This window comes from Pseudonaja textilis, chromosome 5, assembly GCF_049901715.1.
Source record: "Pseudonaja textilis isolate UNSWEBS1 chromosome 5, rPseTex1.2, whole genome shotgun sequence".
Taxonomy (NCBI): Eukaryota; Metazoa; Chordata; class Lepidosauria; order Squamata; family Elapidae; genus Pseudonaja; species Pseudonaja textilis.
The window spans coordinates 47072443-47097116 of NC_141994.1; the positions used below are offsets into that span (position 1 = coordinate 47072443).

A 24674-nucleotide genomic window follows, 5' to 3' on the forward strand; every position below is an offset into this window, starting at 1 on the left:
AAAACTGAAATTGTTCAAATGTGGCTTGTGTTTCTTCCTAACTTTGAATAACTTTGCCAAGATAAAAGGCTGATCAATAGATCAATGGTAAGAATGGTCTGTGCCTTTTGCTAAATTAATCTTAGTGCTTATATATTCCACCATACCTTGCATTTCTATAATCCTTTTAACAAACAGTAACGCTCTTAATCCCCCATTTACTTTTCTATCTTTTCTGAGACACCTCACTCTAATGGATGGGTCCAGGGAATTTCACTTAACAAGATGTTGCATGCAGGGCAGTGTATAAATGACTAATTAGTTATTTATAACTAGCTCATTACTTCAGTTGGCTTGGGTGGAGCAGAGAGAGGGAGAGATAAGATTAGGATTCTGTGACAATTCCCTAAGGCACCAGTTAATCCCCCTTTTATGCCTTTTGTCATATAATTAGTTACATTATTTTGTGCTTTCCACTTTGTCTCATTTTTCTATGTCATTGTTTTCCAGCAATTGGGAATAAAAAAAATATCCAAGCTCAGAAAAGTGCATGAAACTGAGCTCCATGAAGAATTTAGGTATTCACAGATTAAAATATATATGTAGAGGCATGGATTTAATACTTATGAAAGCATTTTTAGTTTCAATAGCCTCATCTCTTTGGTGTAGATAATTCAAGCCATAGCAAGAGAAGAAAATAATACCAGTGATGAGAGATGGCATTTATGTATCTAATCACTTATCATACTTAACTCCAGGGACTCCAATTTTCATCAATAAGACATAAACAATGTAAAATTATTTTAACCATTGTACGTCTTATGCATTAAAAATCCCCTGATTTAGTTCTTTACAAGTGTATGAATAATAAATGATGAAAAACAAAACCTACCACTCTTTCTTACCCATATAACAAGTGATATTTGGTCATACAGGCAAGAGCTAAGTAAACAAAAGATGCAAAAGAAATAAGGTTGATTTTATGGGGATTGAATCAATGACTTTTATGCAAGTATTATATGGCAAAGTACCCTAAATGAATGAGCTCATTGTGAATGTGAGCATTATTACTACAGGAAGCCAGTGGCAAGACAGATGAAATGGGAATAAGAGTTTTTATTAAAATATTCTCCAATATGGTGCCATCCAGTTGTGTTTAATACAGTTATTTTCTTCATTCATGCTGGCTGGTAATCATGAAAATATTAATATAACACAGATCAAGAGTATCAAGTTTGCTCTAGGGAATTTGTAAGAAGTTTCATTTCAGATAAAGATATATGGGGCAGAAGGTCCAATAACAATTTATCCAGGAAAGCTCCATGGGCAAACTTTAATTTTAGCCTGATATACCTGAGATTGAACCTCATTGAAATAAGTGGGACATCTGCAGTAAACACATCTGAAACTGCTGTTCTAAAAAAATTCAATGCCTTTTTAGGATGATAATTTTATATCATATTTTAATGTAATGACTTTTTAAAAATTATTTAAGAATGATAAAATATGAGCTAAATTCTGGGGGACGGAGAAATGTTGCAACAAAATGGGTTATCTGCTTAATTCTTCTGGACATCATTACAGGCAGGCCAATGGAAAGCAAGAATTCTTAAGTATGAAATCTCTTCCAGTAAAATATATATAATTAATTTATTCCAAATATTTTTCTACTTGGAAATATCCACTAGTATGGTTTAATAAATCACTCCATGGGAAACATGCTTCTCACTCAATTTATTATAAGTAATTAGATAACAAATGAAAGGAAATGGGATACAGACAAGTGAAAATGACTAGAGGCATTTAATGGGACCACTGGTAACTGGTAAACTTTGATGCAGAGGAGTTTAAAGCCAACTAGTGAACTATTGGTTACTTGGACTGAAGTTTCATTTACTTCAAAGTAAATTAAACTTCTGACTTCGTAACTTCAAAATGTGAAACACCCTGAGCTACAGTCAGGCAAAATATTCTAATTGGCTTTAAAAAGTTTGCAAAGAAATGACACCATCTGAGTGGCGCCACTTAAAGTGTGAAATAAGAACCTTATGGAAAAGAAAAAACACATCAACTCTTTGTTTTATTATATTCTTAATTCTTAGAAGTATAATTTGATACAAACAGTAATAAAAACTAAAAGCCTTATTATTACTTTATTCCTTATGCAAAGTGTATCCATAAATTTTGCTACAACTGGCATAGATGTTTTTGACTTTTTAAATTATTGGAACTTTCTGATTTGTAATTAAAATGGTATTCATGTGACAGCTTTTTTTAAAAAAAGATGTTTCTCTTCCTGTAGAAATCTAAGTCTCTAGAAGGAAGAGATCACCCAGGAAAGCTACAACATTATAAAAGTCCATTTTAAAAAGTTTCAATTCATTTTGAGAAAATGTTCTTTGTTATATTGTTATATATAACATTAAAAAGCCATTACCCATTTTCTGAGCCATCAAATTATTCAAGGTTGAGGAGACTCATATAATATAGAATTGTCATATGTGCCACAAATTATGAGAGTTCTTATAAAAAAAGAAAAAGATGGGAAGTTGGGAAGATACCAAGGAAGGAAAAATAAAGAAAGAAGGGAAGGAAGAAGAAAGGAGAGGGAAGAGGGACGGAAAAAGAAGGAAGGGAAAGAAGGAAGGAGATTATAATGAGAGTGAGTGAGGGTCTCAAGGAAGTCCTGCCTTAGCATTGGCCACAGCAGTACCCTGACAGGAGTGATGTCCAGCTGGCCACACCCACCGCAGCCATGCCCACCTCCACCCTTCCAAGGTCAAACACAATTCTGATGTGGCCCGCAATGAAATTGAGTTTGACACCCCTGATCTATGGTCTCAGCCAGGTGTCAAGAAGGGATCATTAATTTTGCCTTTATACCTCTGAAAACTCAATAGTTTGTTTCACCATGTCATAGTAATAAAAATGTTATGCAATAAAAGTCCAGTGGCAATGCTTTCTGCCACCCGCTCACTCCAAAATGGTTTCAGCACATTAATTATGTACAGCAACTTAATCAAGTTTCACTTAAAGTTTTGGTGGGTCATGGAAACCATAAGTGTTTGTGTAAACGAAGCAGTTCCCCCTCCAAAGCCACTTCATCACCAACATTTCAAAGCTAAATGAAGACCTGGCTATTTTCCTAGGCTCTGGGGATCGTCACAATAGTGTGTCTTTTTATACACTTTTATTTTGAAACTTTTAGGGCTTAGCTGATTTATTGTATTTACTGATTGACATCTGATCTGATGCTGTTGATGTTAACTTTAAGAAAATGAAAACAAATTTAATATTTGCCTTTATCTGCTAATTTGTTTTGTTGGACAGAATGAGCTTAATTTTCATCTCTGCAATTAGTAGCAGAGTGACAACTACAGTTCTCTTTCCTTTTCTTACAATAACAAAATTTGAGATCAATGTGATAACAACTGAATGTTAGGGGGCATTCTGTTCTCCTAGTTGCTTTTGAGCAGATTCACAATTCACACATTACACTTGAAGCAATTTTCACATTTTTCTCCTATGCCCATTCTGGTCTGAAATGTGGCAGAAACTGTGAAATTCTGACAGCAACCAAGCTAGTTTGGACCCAACAGGTACCTTTTCAATAATGGTTTGTAAAATGATTCTTTGTTTCTTTACTGTCTTCTTCTCCTACTGTTTCATTGTGAGATAGACTGATAGCTAGATAGATTTGTGTATGTGTCCATATGGGTATGTGACTCTGTCTCCGTTAGCTTTTTTATTGTTAACGTCTCCTCGCTGTGCTTATCCCGTCTGCTATTCTTTTCTAGCTCTCCCTGTTTATATTCTATTATTTGGAACTCCATCTTTCCCTCCTCCCTATTTAGTCTTTTCCTATGCCAAAGAAGGAGCCACACTGGCTCACAGTGAGAAGCAGGAATATGAAAGAGACGGTGACCTTTTCTTAGGCTGTATTTAAAAAAAACAGCCATTCTGTGTAAAAGGGGATGGAAGCTAGGGAGGAGAACTCTGATGAAGCAGTATTTGGGAAACAAAACAGGCTTTTGGGATATCAAAATGAAAAGAGACACTCTTCACAGTGAAGAACAGCACACAGAGAATTAAATATGCATGGATACCAGGTGTGGATTCTGAAAAGAGAGAAATTGAAATGTAGAAATTGAACCCTGGTCTCCAGTCTTACAGGGAGACATATTGAATATCAGCCACTGATCAGGAGACAGTGGAGGTTTCTGGCTGGCAAATGTGCACCTAGCTTCAGGGTTTTTAAAAATATATTTCCTCATAATTGACTACTGAGAGAAAATATATGTTGAAATGGAAGAATGGTGCACACTGCTGGAAAAACTGCTTGTAAATGCTGACTTAAAATTTTCCCATCAGATTGGATGGATGATGCCAGAATTCCTCCCTCAGAAGGAGAAATTATCCAACAAATTTCTCAAAAATAGAACTCTTTTGAAAAGACAATGGCAGCAATATTACTGAAAAAAAATCCAAAAGGAGGAATTCTTTCAAAGCCAGGAAGCTGCAGATTACTGGGGAGGTAATTCTACAGTAAAAGACAGGATATTCACATACCTTTCTTGGCCATTGTGTAACTAAAAAGATGCAGGAATTCTATATTCTATTCATGTAAAATATACTCTGAAATTCTCTTCTTTCATGAGAGGACGGCACAAGAAACTGAGAAGCTACCTTTTGATCCTATGAAAACCAATAGTATAATTTTGGAGGGGAAACTATTTGAACTCCCTTTTGGAATTGTGGGCAAAGTGAATATATTCTGGAGGTGCCTCAATGCCTTTTCTGACAAGCTTCTGTCAACTTTAGAGAATCCATGTCTCCTCCAGACAGTTCCTGTCAACTTCTATTAACCAGCTGCCACTGCTGAAGCTATCTCCAATGAAGCAAGTAGCATGTGCCAACTCTTGGGGAAAAAGAAGTGATTTAGAAAAGGGTGAGAAGTGTGTGTGTGTGTGTGTGTGCCCACACTCACAAGCTGCAATTAACACACATAGACAAATCTCATATTTATGTTCCAATCTTTTTTTATATGCTTCCTTCTCATATGTTATAAAACAGATCATTTTTGTACATCCATTACTTTTCACTGCATTTAGTGTCCCAAAGTCAAAGTAACTGAGAAATAGAGTTTTCTTATGCAACATTAATCATTATAATTTCTGGGTGCCTACATGAAGATATTATGAGGCCTCCACTTAATAAAAAGTCACCCAAAGGGCAGTTGACATTATTAATTTCATCTTCTCCATCGTAGCATGACTTGCAATTTGTGACCAGATATACAGAAGGCAAGATCTGGCTGCTGCTATTTAATGCCGGATTGCAAGCAATCATCATCCATAAACTTATTGTGGATGAGAGGATAGATCAGTCTTGTATTACTGAGATATACAGATGCTACTCCCCCTTGGAAATGAACCATTCTGTGTTTGGGATTAGCCAGGAACTAAGGGCAGAGAAAATGGCATGGTAATTATCATGTGAAAAAGTTGGTCTCTAGGAACAAGCTGAGTTTTCCCCCTTCCCCCCAGCTTCCCAGAGGCATCCCTGCCATTGTAACCAATGCAGTGGTGGGATTCAATTTACTACTGGTTCTGTGGGCATGGCTTGGTGGGCGTGACAGGAGAAGGATACTGCAAAATCCCCATTCCCTGCCCACTATTTATTTATTTATTTATATTTGTCAATTGCTTACAAGATAATAGGTATAAGTAAAAACATAGTTATGAATACATGGATACCTATAAGAAAAATAAATATATATATATATATATAAAAGAAACAATAGGACAGGGAAAGTAGGCACATTGGTGTGCTTATGCATGTCCCCTATAGATCTCTTAAGAAAGGGGTGAGGTCAATAGTAGACAGTCTAAGGTTAAAGTTTTTGGGGTTTGGGGGAAAAAACCACAGAGTCAGGTAGAGTATTCCAGACATTGACCATTCTGTTGCTGAAGTCGTATTTCCTGCAATCTAGTTTGGTGCGATTAACCTTGAGTTTGTATCTATTGTTTGCTGTAGTGTTGTTATGGTTGAACCTGAAATATTCATTGACAGGTAGGACATTGCAATGTATGATTTTGTATGCTATACTTAAATCGGACTGAAGGCGGCGTAGTTCTAGGTTTTCTAGGTCTAGAATTTCAAGTCTGGTGGCATAAGGTATTCTGCAACGAGTAGAGGAGTTGAGAACTCTTCTTGTGAAATATTTCTGGACTTTCTCAACTGTGCTAATATCAGATACGTAATGTGGGTTCCAGACTGATGAGCTGTATTCGTGTATTGGTCTAGCAAATGTTTTGTATGCTCTAGTTATTAGTGTAATATTACCAGAGAAAAAGCTATGTAAGATTAGGTTAACAACTCTTAATGCCTTTTTGGCTATGTAGTTACAGTGGGCTCTAGCACTTAGGTCATTTGAGATGAGTACTTCAAGATTCTTGACAGAGTTTGGATCATCATCAAGGTCTTGACTATTCAGCCTGTATTTTATTTTCTGATTTCTTTTGCCAATATGTAGGACAGAGCATTTATTTGTTGAGATTTGAAGCTGCCATTTGTTTGACCATTCTGATACATAGTCAAGGTCTATTTGAAGGGTAGCAGTATTGTCTGTGGTGTTGATTAGCTTTACATCATCAGCGAAGAGAACGCAGTTGCTCTTGATATGATCACAGAGGTCATTTATGTAGAGTATGAAAAGAGTTGGTCCTAGAATACTGCCTTGGGGGACACCACTGTTAACAGGTACAGAATTTGATAGGACACTCCCAATTTTGACCATTTGTTGTCTGTTTGACAGGAATGCTTTTATCCAGTAATGCAGGTGTCCAGAGATACTGTAAGATTTTAGATTTAGGAGTAGTTTGTCATGTACCACTGAATCAAAGGCTTTACAGAAGTCTATGTAGACCGCGTCTTGCTTTGCCCTGATAGAGTTGTGTAGTCCATATGTTTTTGCAGTGTAAGAGTTGCAGATTACATGATAGTTTTTTCCTAAAACCAAATTGTTTATTCGAGAGTAGGTTGTTTGTTTCTAAGTGGAGGATGATGGATTGGTTAACAGTTGATTCCATGACTTTACAGGTGACGCAACATACTGCAAAATCTCCACTCCCACCCCACTCCAGGGGAAGGATACTGCAAAATACTCATTACCTCCCCACTCCTGGAGGAAGGACACTGCAAAATCTCCATTCCCTCTACACCCCACTAACCTGCTTTCCAGCTCCGTTCTCCTGTGCAGGGCAACAAAAGAAGACCCAGCTGATCTGCTGGGACTCAATCAGGTGGGAGGAGGCAGCGAATAGATCAGGTCGGGGACAGCTGGTTCTCCGAACTACTCAAAATTTCCACTACCGGTTCAGGAGAACCTGTCAGAATCAGCTGAATACCACCCCTGAACCATTGACATGACAATGTCACAAGAACAAACCTGCAACTTGCAATTTAATCAAAGGTGGGAGATAGTTGCATCCATTAATTATCTTGGAGAGATCACTGTCTCATTGACATGGAATTGAGTTGCTCTATCAACTTCCACAAGGAAAATACTTGTTTTGTTGATCCTAAGCTACTAGGGAATCTTTTGATTTTTCAGAGGATTCTTGGAATTTCTCAGACGAAGAACCTCTGCTCACCTCTATCTAGATTATTGCAACATGGTCTACATGGAGCTACCCTTGAAGATTACCAGAAATTGCAACTGGTCCAGAATGGAGCAGCTCATCAAGTTTGCCGTGCTACCCAATTCTGAATATAATATAAGGTCCAACACACCTTTCATGCTTGTGTTGGCTCATAGTCTGGATATCTGCAAGATGTTATCTAAAGGGATCCCATGGGTTGTTTCAGTGGGCTTTTGAGCTCTGAGATACTGTTTGACACCTGCTGAGAACTGAGCAGTACACATTATTTTTTAACTGAAAACCCAAACTAAAGCTGCAATCTTAAGAGTGGATACCACAGAGTTATTGCAAACAGCTTTCTCTTTCACCCTTGCTATCCAATTTGCAGCATTGTTCAGTGTGGAACTACATGGCACTGTTGCCTGAATAATTCCTCAGCCCAGCCTTCTCTGTTGAGTAAGAACAAATAAAACTACCTAGCTGCATTAGTGTCTGCAAAGTTGGGTCATCTTCAAACCAACCTGCAGAGTTCCTGATTAACAATATAGGCACTTGGTAATGACGCTGAGTGTATTGTCATTGCAAGGCTATTGTAGGGGTCACTTTCTTCCAGCTACAGCCCTTCTAATATGAAGATGGTAAAGTACATTTCACACAAATGCATTTTTGAGACAGTAAAAATAAAAAAGGTAGGAAATGAAAAAGAACAAAAAACATAGTTATGCCCTCTACCCTTCTTTCTATTGTGTAATTATCATCTTATTCCTTTCCCCATCACCTTTGGCCATTTTTAATCCCCAAATTGGGAAATCATTAATTCTGTCTTTTCTTCTTTCAATAATAAAATACACTGCCATTGGTAGCTTTGTATAAAAAATAATACATACTTTGCTTTATTTTAGAAAGAGCAGGAACTCTTGGTTTTTGTTTTTTGCTACTACTTCTTGAGGAGAAGTCCTTTTGGATGAGAAAGTGGATAAATATTAAGCATATTTAGACTGAGATCTGGCTACATCTAGTCTATAATATTAATATAATAAAGTCTATATCTCTACCGATTTCCATGAAATAAGAAAGTGTCTATAATATCTCAAGGATGTTAAGAAATGTTCTTGATGCAAAGCAGGATATGATGTCTCTGAAGGAAACAATACTTTATTTCCTTTCTCAGGTTTTGCAGTCCATTTCTTCCCCTCCTTCCATTTCAATCTCCTCTTAGTATTCCTTGTCTACTAAGCACACATAACTGAGATTGGGCTGGTTTTGCAAGAAATACTATTTATAGTATTTATAGTATTTCTATGTAACTTGGGATTTCTCATCATCTACTAGTATCATCCTGTAGATATTTTGGGTACATCAAGACAAAGATTCTGCCTTTGAAGACCAAGCAGAATGTCAGACTATGCTACTATATATCTATGGATTCTCAGTCACCCAGATGATGTTTGCCCAAAGGTGCTTATTCAAGAGGCAAGTAGGCTTTCTGGTTTTTCTTTGAAGACATTTCACTTCTCATCCAAGAAACTTCTTGAGCTCTGACTGGATAGTGGGGAATGGAAGGATTCATATCCTTGAAGACAGCTGATCATTTGTATTCTTTTATAGAGTCATTGAGGCTACCTGGAGGTTTATCTATATCATCAGGGTCACCTGAGCAGTGCAAGTGGGTGTGGAGCCTTCTTGGAACTGTTGAAAGGACTGTGTTGTAGACTGGAGATTGAGAGAGAGATGAGAAGTGAAAAGTCTTCAAAGAAAAAACAGAAATTCCAGTTGCCTCTTGAAAAATAGCCCTTAGTAGTACTATACAAGTGGCTAAGCATGAATCTGACATACAACCCATTGCCTCCTCTATTGCTTAGGGCTGCATTTTAATTATCAACTATGAATAAGATAGACTGGAACAGCCAGGTAGCTATATAATTTACAGGAAAAGGTGAGGGACCCCCAAAAAGATCCCTGAAATTCTGTTACGGGGCCATGCAACAGGATATTCCAAAATAGCTTTGATTATGGGAAGAAGGAAAGTAAGGGTGGGAAGGAGAAAGAGAATAAAGTGAGTAATGTTCTTATTAGTCATATATGATGCTAGTCTTCAAAACAAACTGAATCAACATGAATCAATGGGCTACCAGAAATCTATGTTTCCATGTATATTCTAATTGATTGTCAGGTTGAGGTAACATACAGTAGGTCATAATATTGCCATATGCTATACTGAATTTACACTTTGTGGATTTTGTAGTTTTTAAGTGGTTTTTGATGAAAATACACACAAAAAAAATATTCTGGGAGTATCGATAATGTAAATTTGTAAAATGGTTTCCTAGTCCAAGCTGAAACATGGTAAATTTTAGGAAACTTTGAGACATTTTGAATTAAAGTTTGTCATAAATTTAATATAAACTGCACATCTACTCTAAACATTGTGAGTCAATATAAAAATGTGAATGCTTGTTCTTTTGCAGAGCTGAAAATACTTTAGATTTCTCAATGTCACCAGTATTCTAGGAATTGTTAACAATTCTGTCCATATCAACTTCAGAATGTCAATTTCAGTATGACAAAATGTATGAATTTGATAAACTAAACATGGAAACTTACTCAACATGTCTAAATCCCCCACCCCGACAGACCCACACTTTTCCAGTGTGGAAAAGTTTTCTTCAATCTTTAGGCACAGACTCCCAAGAGTGAGACTTGGGGTTTAAAAGAATGTGTAAGGCCGCTCCAAAGCAGCACAACTCATATAGATCATAAAATGCTGTCTAAAAGAAAGATAATAAACATCTGACATTGTCTTACAAAGATTGTAAGTAGAACTTACTTTTCTGATTCTGAAAGGGGTAGCAATACTATAGAGCAGGGCTGTCAAATGCATGGCCCCTGGGCCAGATGTGTCACATGCTAGTCATGTCCATGCCCATTTTAGCAAAGTGGGAAAAAGTCACAATGTGTCACATGATAATACGAGTTTGACACCCCTACTAGACAGCAATACCTAAGCTCGCTCATGGTGGATCTACTCATCTCAAAAGAGTGCAGAGAAGAGCAACAAAGATGATTAATGGGTTGGAGGCTAAAACAGATGAAGAATGGTTGTAGGAATTGGTATGTCTAGTCTAGAGGTGACATGGTAGCAGTGTTCCAATATCTGAGGTGCTGCCTCAAAGAAGAGAGGTCAACCTATTCTCCAAAGCCTCCAAAGGCAGGACAAGAAACATAGGATAGAAACAAATCAAGGAGAGATTCAACTTAGAATTAAAGAGAAATTTCCTGACAGTGAGAACTATTAACCAGTGGAATGGCTTGCCTCCAGAAGTTGTGGATGCTTCACCCATTGGGAGTTTTAAAGAACAGATTGTACAGCCATTTATCTGAAATGGACGGGGGAGTGGATTGGAAAACTGCTGGCATCCCTTCCAATTCTATTCTGTTATTCTTTCTATGATTACATGTATCCATCCCTGCAAGCCCCCGCCCCCGCCCAAAAAAATCCAGAATGGTATAGGATCTCATGCTATGAACAGGGGTTGGACTAGAAGACCTCCAAGATCCCTTCCAATCCTATTTTTCTATGTTCTAATGAAAAACTTTTCTCATGCATTGAAATATAACTTCTGTCTTTCCAACATGGTCAGTTTTTCTGCTTTTGGAGATAGGAAACATAGTTCAAAGACATTACAGGTAGCAGGTTTAGAGCGCTGCTAGAATATCATAGAAAGAAATGGAACCTAGGAGAAGGTTATGCAGACAAATAGTTGGAAATCAATCAGGGATAAACTAGTCCATAGATAATGCAGCAGCCTAAAGCAGAAAATCAATAATCCATAACCTTTGGAACTGTTCCAGTTGTCCTTTGGCAGATGGTACTATTTGAACTAAGGAAGCAGCGAAGAAAGATTTTCTTGCTATTTCCATTCCAGCCAAAGCTGGATAAAATAAGACTGTTGTAAAGTCTTCTGTTTTAGAGGACTCTTCAAAAATTGATAAATGTATCAGTGAAAGCTGTAAGAGAACTGTTTGTTGTATTATTTCCAAAACAATTTTCTGAATCCTTTGCTTTTCAGTCTACACAGTTGGGCTGAGTAATAAATCATGGTTTCCAGAAATTAACTCTTAATTCAGCCCTCAGTGAGACTTGGCAGAAGATCTCCGGACACAACTTACCTAGTTAAAAGCATTAATGCAGACAAGAATAAAGTTTATTTATCAAATTTAGATATTGCCCACGTCACTCTCAGAGCAACAAAATATTAAGTTTCTGAAATAACTGTTGATGTCTATCGCAGCTAAAAAATTGTATCTGTTTGCCTGGGTTTAAACTCTAGGTTTTTTCCCCCCATGACTTTGTAAGTTAATTAATACTTAGCATCCTTGGGTGGTTGAGGTATGTTTTCATCTTGTGATGACCCAGGGCATGCCACTAAGGCAACCCAGTCAGATAAGCAATAAGAGTCTCTTTATTATCTCCAAATTTGCCCCCAATGTCCAGGTTACTTTCTGGCCGGAGAAAAATTCTCCCAGGCACAGCTTTTGACTGCAGAAAATTAAGTCCAAAGTATGAGCAACACAAACTGTAACTTAAAGTCCAAACAAGCCAAATGGAAGTAATTAGTTTGGCAGGGCAGGAGCAAGAATTTCAGACTTGAAAGCATGGCAAAACTCACACAGTTGGGAATATGCCAGGAACACAGATAAGCCATGATAACACAGGATAAAGTCACATTTGCTCCCAGCAGCCTGCTGCATGCAGTCTGCCTTTCTTATCAACTATCTTCCCAGCTGTAGCTAATGAAGGAAATCAGGGCCCTTTTCTCCCCTGTAAGCCACACAACCCAAGTTGCTCTCTTCTCTGTTCCTCGCTAAGTGCCCTAGGATGAAGAGGGGTGGGTCTGGGTCTTCCTCTGAACTCCCTCTACCTTGTTCTATCTCTCTCCTGCTCTGCCCATCCAGACTTTGCCCTTCCCCCACTAGCCAAAGGAGCCACGCTCCCACTCCCTGTCAGCTGTTCGGCTTCCTCCTCAGATTCAGACTCCGACAGGGGCATGACACATCTCAATCCTTTCTTGATTGTATATATACAGGTATATACACTATATATGTATGGGGAAATGTGTGCTAGTTTATTACTTATCTGGGGTTAGGGATTTCTTTTTTATTTATTGATTTATTGAGATGTATTCCGTGTTCTTGGGCGGGCTGCCCCAAGGGAGGCTCATTCAATCTCATTGTACACATGTTGTGCATTGATAACAAAGGTTTGAACTTGAACTTGAATTTGAAGGCCCCATTCTTATATTCTAGAAAAATATGATTCCTTCCTCACCTACCTTAACACTGGCATTCCATCAAGAATTAATTATGTGTCAACAAATCATTTTTGACTCCTACCACACAAGTTTTTGACCACACAAGTTTTCTTCAAGATAATTTATCACTAACCTATCATGTCTCTTAATGGTGCACTTATTACCTCTGTAACTGGGTCCATCTACCTTGCTGCTGCTCATTCACCCGTGGTTGAGCCATTGTGGTGCAGTGGTTAAAATGCAGTACCGCAGGCTACTTCGAGTCTACCAGGTCAAGGTTGACTTAGCCTTCCATTCTTCTGAGGTCGGTAAAATGAGGACCCAGATTGTTGGGGGCGGCATGCTGACTCTGTAAACTGCTTAGAGAGGGCTATAAAGCATTGTGAAGTGGTATACAAGTCTAAGTGCTATTGTCATTGCTATTCTCGTCTTCTCTTTCCTTCTAATTTTCGCAACATTAAAGGCTTTTTCAGAGAACTGGGTCTTTGCATAATGTGTCCAAAGTAGCATAATTTGAGCCTGGAAATTTGTGCCTTGAGTGAGAACTTCAGGTTAATTTGTTCAATGATCCATTGGGTTTTTTTGGCTTTTCATAATAGTCTCAGGAGTCTTCTCCAGCACTGAAGTTTAAAAGGATCATACTCTTCCTTTCCTACTTCTTCAAAATCCAACTTTTGCTTCCATACAGTGTCACAGGAAACACCATGTCTTGCACAATTCACAGCATTGGAATATTTTTTTCCAAGGTCTTCATGACTGCTGTACTGCGTGCTGGCCTGCAATGCATTTTTTGACTGCTTCCTCTTTGTTGATAATCGCTCTTAAAAGGGAGAAACAATCAGCCACTTTGCTATCTTTATTGCTAGTTATTCTACCTGTTGTCTTTAATTTGACATTAAATTTTTATATTTGATGTTAGTTCCACTTTTTCACTGTGGTCTTTTAGTACAGGGCTTGCAAAACTTTTGCATTGTTGGCCATTAAAGTTATGTTATCAGCATGGTGCAGGTTAGCGATGTGCCTTCCTCCACTTTTAATCTTTCTAGCAAGCTTCCCTTTATATATTTTCCACATATAGATTGAATAAAGAAGAGAAGAGTATGGAGCCCTGTGACACTCCATTGCCAATCTGGAGTCACTGTTTCACCATGTTCTGTCCAGACAATGGCTTTCTGGCCTGTGTACAGGTAATCTTTAACTTACAACAATTCATTTAGTGATTATTCAAAGTTAGAATGGCACTGAAAAATATGACTTATGACTGTTTTTCACAGTTATGATCTTTGTAGCAACCTCATTCAGATGCTTGGCAACTTGTTCATATTTATGACCATTCCTATGTCCCAAGGTCATGTAATCACCTTCTGAGACCTTCTGATAAGCACAGTCAATGCGAAAGTGAGATTCACTTAACAACCAGGTTACTAACATCAATTGCAGTGATTCACTTAACAACTGAGGCAAGAAAGTTTGTAAAATGGGGTAAAACTCAATTAACAAATGTCTCAGTTAACAATAGAAATCTTGGGCTCAATTGGGGTCATAAGTCAAGGACTACCCATATAAGTCTCTCATGAGGAAATGAGAAGTCCTGGTATTCCCATTTTTCTGAGCACAATCCTCAGGAGGATGAAGAGGTATTATGCATGTTTGCCACCTTGAGTTCTTATAAAATAATAAAGATGGGATTAAAAAAATCTAGAACAAAATTAATCTCTTCAAAGATAAAAGTTATTTTTCAAATAAAAACTAAAGAATTGTGGAATGCAAGCCTGCAGTTTGCCATTCAGCATGGGAAAAAAATCTGCTTTTTTGCAGGATATGCAAATAATAGTTACTATTAACTTGTTAACATTTGTGTATAGTTAGGCAAATACTACTATCATTATTTGATCAGCATTGATAAGTAACACAGTAAAATCCCCACTGTGCAATAGTTATAGTTTTGTATAGTCTACACAAATTCCGTGTGGTGAAGAAAGGCAGTACTTAAAAGGAGCAGAAAGATTACTTTATGTTTTATAAACTTCTCCCATATTCTTCCTTCCATAATCATTTTAATAAAAATATATCTGTTTTCCTTGGCCTGTACATAACATGGAGAGAACACCATAAAATGATATAGGGTCTCCTGCTTGAGCAGGGGGTTGGACTAGATGACCTATAAGGCCCCATCCAACTCTGTTATTCTATTCTAAATACTTGTTTAAATATGCAAGCAGCTCTATAAAATGAAAACATCAATGTTTTTACATTGTGGCCCAGGAAATCCTAATAGTTCAATTTCCCTGTAGAGTCTGACTCGTATTAATCTCTCATACACAGAGACCTATAGTGGCACTAACTGGGACAAAAGGAAAAGGGGAAAATATATGGCTATTATCTAACATTTATTTCAAGGGAGAGTTTAAAATATTTTTAAATCATAGGATGTCAAGAGGTCATGCAAGACACCAGAAGTCATGTCCCTCACTGCTTGCTTACTGTATTTAGTTTTTCCAAATTCTATGGAATGGCCATTTCAGTAGCATATTTTTAAGTGTATTAGCTTTACTTTAAGGCAGCTTCACAATTATTTCCCATTTTTTTAAAAAAACCTTTTAACTTTGACTTTGAGATTTAATGGTTAGACAGGGATTTTTTTGTTATAGAAGTGGCTAGTACATATGTTGAATATGCAAAGTAAAAAGTTGAGGCTGTAATATTATTATGCTCGTTCTACAGCATCGAAAAGAGTCAGAAGTTAATCCTTTTTTCCTCTTTTAACCTTCATCTTACACTTCTCTCTTTCCCCTTTTCCATCTTCCCACTATTTTCATTATAATGTGTACTTTATGCTCTAATAAGTTTAATAAAATTATATTATTAAATATCAACTTTACTGAATACAGTGCTATCTAGATATATTTGCTGCAATTCCCATAATTCCTAGTTAATATGTTCAAAATCTGGAAGTTCTGGAGTTGTACATTTGGGTGTCCACTGGGTTGAGGAAGTTAATTATACTAACGCCAGTCTCATTTATACAAGAAGGTACTAGATATATACATGTGTGCAATATGAAAACACATGTATACATAGCTAGATATAAACGCTCATATAACATGAAAACACAGTAGTACATCTTGCATGCATTTGCAAATATGGTATTGATATTACTGATAAATAGTTTATATTGTTATATCCTATGGAGGGGGATGGGGGAGGAGGAGGAGGTATTTGTCAAGAATATTTTCTATCCATATTTGTGTGTGTGTGTGTGTGTGTGTGTGTGTGTGTGTGTGTGTGTGTGTGTGGTATTCAGCTTTATTCGGGTATTTTTCCACGTCATTATAGTTGTGCTTTTAAAGTTGTAGCAACGTTTCGGCAGAATCCCATCTGCCATCATCAGGCTTCTGTATTGTGTTCATCGAACACAATACAGAACACAATACAGAAGCCTGATGTTGGCAGATGGGATTCTGCCGAAACGTTGCTACAACTTTAAAAGCACAACTATAATGACGTGAGAAAATACCTGAACAAAGCTGAATACCATACAGTATTTATAAATATACACACACACACTTCATTATTCTTCATTATTCCTGTCCGTTATAGCTTGAAGCAGCTCTGCCAGGCTCCTCTGTATTTGGACAGGCCTGGCTGTGCCTTCATGGGATAAATCCACATGCTCAGGGATGGGGGAAGAGATGCCATCTGTCCCTGCTCTCCAATGGGAAATGGTCTCTGTTCCTCCTGCAGGGTCTTTCCTGGTGTCTCAGTACTTGGTAGGCCAGTGGTAATTCGATATGCCTATTGATAGAATTGCTATTGGAAAACCAGACTTCTTTTAGTAGGTGCCCTCCTTTAGTTATGTCACGGGCAACAACCTCAGCCTCTTAAAAACTGAATGTGTGATTATATTCCTGCAGATGTGCCCAGATCTGGGAGCGCTGTTCTTTGTGCCAGACAGCCAGTTCATGTTTGTGTACTCTGGTCTGTAGCTGCTTAGTTGTTTCCCCTACATAATTGCTTGCACAATCACTACAGTTGATGTGGTAAACCACCGAAGATATCTCCTCCTTGGGTAGTGTTTCCTTTGGGCACATCACTCTCATTCTCAGAGTTTGGTCCGGTTTGTGCGCCACCTTGTCCCTATGCTCCAGGAGAATGTGTGCAGCAGTTTCAGATACTCCCCGTATATATGGGAGCACATAGTTGTTCCACTGGCACCTTCAATGGGTTGCCGGGCCCTGAGTGTAGTACATCTTCAGATGAAATCCATGGAATAGCCATTGAGCTTGCAGACCTGATAAAGATATGCCTGCTCCTTGGCTTTGGTTGTCAATGTACTACAATGGGTGTCTACCCTATTAAACAGTGCCCGAGTGCAATTAACTTTATGTGCAACGGGGTGATTGCTCTCATTGTGTAGGATATGGTCCCTGCTCATGGTTTTTTGGTACACACCTATGTCAAGGCTCCCATCCAGGTTACAGCTGACTAGCATATCCAGGAAGGCCAGCGTGTTATTGGTCTCTTCCTCCATTGTAAACTGGATGCCTGGATATATGGAATTGAGGATATTCATAAATCTGATCTTATCTCGTTGTTTAACAATGATAAATGTGTCATCAACATAATGTACCCAAAACCTGGGCTCATAAACTTTCATTGCCTCATATTCCAATTTTTGGAGGACCGTCTCTGATATCACTCCCGAGATTGGAGATCCCATAGGCGTCCCCTTTATCTGTTTATATCGGTGACTGTCGAATGTAAAATAGGTCTTAAGGCAGAAATTCAACAGGAGGAGGAGGTTGTCTGTGTTAGGGAATTTGGGGTTTTGTGGCTCCTTTTCCAGTATTAGTTCCTTTATAGTTAGTGACAAGGGAGGAAGCAACAACAAAAGATAAGCCTCCTTTGACCAACATGACTGAAGCATAAACAACGGGGCTAATTACAAGTGGGAGGTGGTTGGAAGGGCCTATTACAAGTGGGAGGTGGTTGGAAGGGCTAAAGTGATTAATGATATATAAAAGCATAGAACTCTGTAATGGTAGCTTAATACTCTGTTGATGTCAGCAACAGGCTGATGAAAGCTTAGGATTATGTATTGTCCATATTTTTATCCTTCAATAAATCAGGCTTTAACTATTTTGGTTTAACTAAAATCAGGTTGCAACTTTCCTGATCATTTCATGCACTTCACAAAATAGTTACTATAAACATCATGCTACAATGAATGTTATTATGATAAATTTAAATAAATAACTTCAGCTTCAAAACTCCTCAGAGCTTAAAGGTGGGGTTCTTGAAATCATTACTCACAATTTGGAGACCCTTTTCTGGGTTCTCCTGCTAAACAAATTGCACTGAGTAACTGCTATGGAGAAGAACTTTTCAGAGATACCCTATTATGCAAATCCCAGAGTTCACTTGCATGCACTCTGACATGCATCTAATTTGAATATGTATTTACATATTCATGCTGAATGCTAATTCCACATTTTTCCAAATGGAGATTACTGATCTGCCAAGAATAAATATGAGTTATGTTTCTTTCCCAAATATTTTTCCATGATCTATTTATATGTGAACTTATAAACATATTATAGAGAATCAAACCAATATAAGAGATAATTCTCAACTTACCACCAAAATAGAGACCAGAATTTCTGTTGCTAAATGATGTGGCCATAAAGCAAGACATCACATCATCGGAGTCCTTAGCAATCCCAACACTTCCTACTGCCATCTGAATTTCAGACACATGTGCCATTCAGCCATTACATCATGCAGCCTGTTCTTGGGATAGCTCAGAAAGCCTTCAGAAAATGTCCAAGATCTTCACCAAGGCTTGTGAGAATGAGTGTGTTATTTTGAAGAATAATGGTGACTTTCTAAAGCTTTCTGAAACATCTCTTTAAGAATAGGCAAATCAAAGAAGTAACTTCTTCTCCAATACAATGATCAGCAAAAAGTTCAGAGCTCTAAATAAATTAACTCAACATTCCACATCCAAACCTTTAGCTGTAATAAAATCCCATTTAAAGGAATAAAATGGTCCTGATAGCCTCATGTAGACAAACTAAAAGAAAGCCAATGTATGAAGAAAAGGTACCATTTTTCATTTACAAAAGACAAGCTCCAATTATTCACTGTAATTTCATGTCTTTTCTTCTGGTTTATCACCACAAGAGTCTTTGACATGTAGCTGAAGATTTATGATTGTACTCATGAACCAACTTAATTTTACCCTTTTATTGCCAATTCAGTTCATCTTTTCACAGTTGTTTCATTCTGATAATCTGCTTTCAGTTTTTATTGTTCTTTAAAAAAACCTGATGTAATCTACCACTGAACTCTTCATGCCATACTTCTAACAGGAGATCATTTAAGGACAAGTGAAATAGCTCTTGTCCCAATACAAACACTTAAAGAACTTTTTTAACTTCTCAGTATTATGAAATTAATATTAAAAGGGCACACTTTTTTATGACCTGAACGTGAGATTTATTTTTGGAAATGCTTCTGTCAAAAGCTTTATTAGAAAAGACTATTATGTCTCCCAAGGGAGCTTGGTCTGTTTTTGTGGTGACACATTTAACCAGCCATAGCTGGCAGGGACCAGATGCCTTAGGGAAATGAAACTTCAGTTGGCCAGAGGACTGCATTACATTTTAGCTGTCATATTGGGGAAGCTTTCCCAAAATGGACAAGGCTGGGGCTAAACTTTTAAGAAGTGAAATTAATGCATTAAATACAAAGCTTAAGGCATTTATTTTACCCTTTGAAACCTTTCCAAACTCTTCAAAATACAAAATGGGACCCACGGGTTTCTCCCCACCTTTGGAGACCACAAGAGGGATGCTAGTGAATTCCTGTGGCCCCTGGACTACTCCTATACTAAATCATTCATACAATGCCAACCTATCGTGAAAAAGGCATGGACATGCATTTTCCCATCACTGTCAAGAAAAGAAGGAGGCAGACAGACTTACTAGGCACTCGGTTAATGGCTTTGAGGGGCCTCAGAACTCGTACAGTGCGAATTGCAGACAAGTTAATATTTTGAAGATCCAGGGAATATTCCACCATCCTGAAAAAGATGAAAGATACTGAAACTATTATACAGTATATGTTTAAAACCAATAGAGTAAATGAGGGATACAGGAGTTAAAGCTGCTCATGCTGACAGAATGGCACCAAATCCCTTTAGTGTGTCATTTCTTCTTCGTTAGTATCCTGAGAATTTGATGGTAGGAAAGTATTGGGGGAAGCATCACTCTGCAAATTGTATTAAAGGTTGTCACTTCACTTGGGCTGGAGAGACTAAACAAATGACTAGCATCCAGGGAGTATATCTCAGGCTGTATCTTTAGGATATTATGAGAGCATCAGGCTATAGATTCAATAGTGGATACCCTTTGAGAATCTTTAAATCTGAATATGTGCATTCCACAAACTTTACAAAAACCAGCCTCCCCAAATCCTCAGGTTCAATTAAAAAAGCTATCCTTAATCTTTATGTCCTAAAAAGTAGCAGGAGATCAGAAATATTTCTTCCATTTATTCCCCCCATATTTTATCCTTGATCATACTGGCTGCGCTGGATGCCTAAATTTGTTCTGCAGAATCTGAAGATCCAAGAATCTGTAGAGAATGAACAATTTCAGGAACTCCATAATTCACAAGTACTTTAAAAATTAACACTGTTTATGTGTTAATTTTGAACTATGAGCCTCCTCAGAAGGGATATATGTATTTGTATATACATCTATAAATAAATACACAAAATGGAATATATAAATCAGAACACTGAATCTCTAACAGAAAACAGATTTTTTTGAGATAGCATTGGGTACAGAATTTTTTTTTTTTTGTATTGTCTTCTTTGTCTTATACTATCTAATCCAGGATTCTAATCTTCAGGATTAGAAGATTTCAATAAATGTTATTGATTTCTTCTAATTCTGGATATGACTTCATAGAATCTGTTCTAGTAAATCAGAGGGGAGGGGAGGAAAAGAGAAGAAAGGAGAGGAGACCAATGCACATAGAAAAAGCGTGGAACTTTGGTTGCCAGCTGCAAACACCATTGATCCTGTTCTGATCGTCTTTGCAATTGCCAATGAGAAGGTGTAAAGACTGGAAGCCAGCATTTCTTTCTTAAGATTAGTGCAGAGTATTTTAATTTTAAAATAAGTGATCTTACATACATACTGGCTGAATTCTCATATTATGCTGCCTGAGCTATAATGAGGTTTGCTTGCTTATGGTTTAAATGAATTTCAGCTTCAACCCAATAGTCTGATTAGGCAAACTATGGCTTAATGCAGTATAGGAACTCGGCCATCGTTTATTCTGTCCGACACCTGCCTTCCAGTAGAGAAATCTGTAACTCAGTGCAACCTTCTCAAGAGATCCAAACCATAACCTAGCTTGTGTAAGCCAGGTCTCTAACTTTGCAAGATTCAAAGAGAAGAATAGGTTTAAGCTTTATGAGGCAATTAGACATTATCTCCTTGAATCAGTGTAAGCAAGCAACTCACAAAATAATACAAATATGCAGAGATAAATAGCACTGAATGTTTGGTGCTATAAGACAACTGTAAAAACAACTCCCATCAACTGTGACCTGGATAAATCCAGAAAAGAAGATGCACCATTGGCTTGATCTGATCAGTCTTCTCTATGTACTGATAAATTCCTCTCAAGGACATGAATGTTTGCTATTACTGATCTCTTGTCAGTGGAGGAAGAAAGATGGCAAAAAAAGAAGTTTTCTTCAACCTAACATCCTCCATATTTGCTTTTATTTTTGTAGACCATCTGATCTAACTGGAGGGTACCAAGCTGGAAAATCAAATCAAAATCCAATTCTCGTGAGTCCTGCTCCTGAACTTTAAGAGCAAAGAAACTAGAGCTGATAAAATTAAAGTGGTATAATTAATCAATTAATGCATGAATCATATTAAAATTCAGAGCAGTCTCCTGTGGGAAGAAAGTTCAGGTCTGATGACACTGTCATGAACAATTTATGTTCATCCCTCCAGTCAGGGGATGCATTCAAGATGATCTTTCAAAGAATAAATGTTTTGTCGGTGGGAGTTTTCTTTGATCATCAGCACATTGCAATAGATTTTAAATGTTCAATTTAACTGATAGAATAGGTCCATTCATAGAAGTACTTGAAAAATCAGTGCTTGCTACTTGGGGGGAACTTGCTTTTGCCCACAAAACATTTTCTACTTCTTTTTGTCCAGAAATATAAGAATTGATATTCATAATGAGAGTTTATTCTAACATGCAGGCGAACCCTTTGTGGGGGGAAGTAGATATTTTGAAATAGGAATATGAAATTAATTGGAAATAGATTTGTTGAAATATAAATTAGGTTCTTTTTAATTAGCATGTTATATTAATATATTATTGGTACCAAATATTACATGTATTGTATAAATTGAATTGTGCAGATCAATAACTTAATAAATAGAATTTAAAGCAAATTTAAGTAAGAGTGCTTCCCATGCACACATCATGCAGCATGGCACATATAATCACAGTCTATCTTCTAAGGGGGCTTAAAAATCTATAATATTGCAAATCAGTAGTATACAAAAAGGGAGAAAGTTAGAAGCTCAATAGTTCCTATTTTTCCCTACTTTTTTGTTTTTTAATTTTTTGTTCTTTTTATTAAATTAATATTAATGGAATGTTTATATTTACAATAGGTATTGAAATAATGGAATGTTAATAATTTCAATTCACACAGTACAAATATCATTATATCAAAACAATATAAGATTTACAAACAGAAGGGGGAAAACCCCAAATTAAAAAAAAAACGTATCTCTAATATGGTGTCATGTACAATGCCTTCTTTCATATTATATTAAATTTATAATTTTGTTTTGTTTCATCATAATTGGATCACTACCATCTGAAATTGGATCAAAGAACTGCTGGTTTTGTGAACTTCTGAGAAAAAATATTGATTTATTTGTTTAACTTCTGAGGGTATCTGACTCAACAACTCTGGATGGCTTCTGTTTGCTTTTAAACTACATACATTTCCTTGGTTTCACATCTTTTGTTCTGGGACTATCTTTAACTATGCAGAAAAGTATCCTTTTCCTAGAATGACCACTCTAGAACTTCAGCAAAGGGATACAAGATTTCTCATCTATGTTGACAGATGCCCCATCTATGTAATGGCTGAAGCTGGTGAGGCAGGAAGTAGCAGTGCTCTGACCAGTGGTGGGATTCAGCCAGTTTGCACCGCTTTGGGAGAACCGGTTGTTAAATTTCTGAGCAGTTTGTTGAACTGGTTGTTGGAAGCAATCATTAGAGCAGAGAAATGTTTATTAAATTATTTGAATCCCACCACTGGCTCTGACCCCAAAAAACAGTTACATAAACATTGAGTGGATGTCTCAAGGCTAGGAAAGGAAGCCACCGTAAGAGGAAAAGGCCTGCAATTTAAACCCTGGAGCAGATCCGGCTGTCTTATTGCAGGCAGTGTTCTCTTTCCCCCCATAACTACTGGGCTCATTAGCACCTAGAAGGGTATTGCTTTTCCTCATCAGGTATGACTTCCCCACTACAAACATTGCATCAATTCTGGTTCAACCCACTGTGCTGCTGTTATGTCCCTGGGACTCTCCACAGTCCCCTCTCAGGTCCGCTCCAGTTGTGGGGGGTGTTACTGCCTCCCCATTGGCTGACCACCCCAGCAGCCGGCTATATAAGCAGGCTGCGGGGTTCGGTTAGCCGCTGGTTGTTGCGAGCCCGTTCCAGGCTGGCGAGCTCAATCAGCCCTTTATTTCTAATAATAAAGTATTTGTTTGCTTGCAATGCCCTGGCTAAGTCTCTCATTCCTCCGAACTTAATACTGGCGACGAGGATGGGATTCTTCCCAGAGGCATAACGCGACCGCTGAGTCACTAGCCGCTGATCCCAGCTAGAGAGAGAAAGCGATCAGCTGGCAACGAAAGCGAACTAGGGAAAGTGAGAAAAACGCTGTAGCCGTTTTGCTAGCCTGCAGCGAACGCTGAGCCGCAGCCAGAGAGAAAGCGGTCAGCGAACTAATGAAAGTGAGAGAAACGCCTGTAGCCGTTTTGCTAGTCTGCTACAGAAGGAAGTGTAGCGCTGCGAGCCGCAGCCGCTCATTATAAAAGGCGCGAAATTCAAACGGCTGTCAGTTGAATTTCCCATCTAGTAACAGCGCGGTGCTGTAAGCTGAAGTCAAGCGCGAAATTCAAAAAACGCTGCCAACGGCCGTTGCAGCCAAAACACCAGCAGTCCCAGAGAGAGAGAATTGAGAGTTGTAAAAACACCTCTCCAGAGCTGAAGTCACTAGCCTTTTGCTGGCATAAAAAACCTTTCCTGCTGCTACCCAGAGAGATTTTCTCAACAGGTCATCTAACGAGGGTTTCATCATGAACTCCCACCCAGCCTTCCCATCGTTCAAACCGGATGAGGAGAAGTGGGAGTCATATAAGAATCGTTTTAATCATTACATCGATGCCATAGGGCTGGCTGATGCAGGGGAGCACCGGAAGAAATCATTTTTTCTGAGCTATTGCGGGGCCATCGTCTTCGACACTGCCACAGCCCTGGTAGCTCCACGTGAGTTAAGAAACGTCCCCTGGACTGAACTATTAGAGATCCTCACTAACCATTATTCTCCTAGACCCTGACAGATTGCCAGGAGGTTCTCCTTCCGCATGAGGAAGCAGACCGAAAAAGAGTC

General features: G+C 38.0%; 1 protein-coding gene across 2 annotated transcripts in view; it reads right to left on the reverse strand.

The window, feature by feature from the left end:
- Positions 1-24674, reverse strand: part of CACNA1I (calcium voltage-gated channel subunit alpha1 I) — a 181484-nt gene that overhangs the window by 116947 nt on the left and 39863 nt on the right. For both annotated transcript variants that reach the window (XM_087934780.1, XM_087934779.1), the window contains exon 3: positions 19921-20018. In XM_087934780.1, the coding sequence (XP_087790906.1) occupies positions 19921-20018 (98 nt within the window). The remainder of the gene's footprint in view (positions 1-19920; positions 20019-24674) is intronic.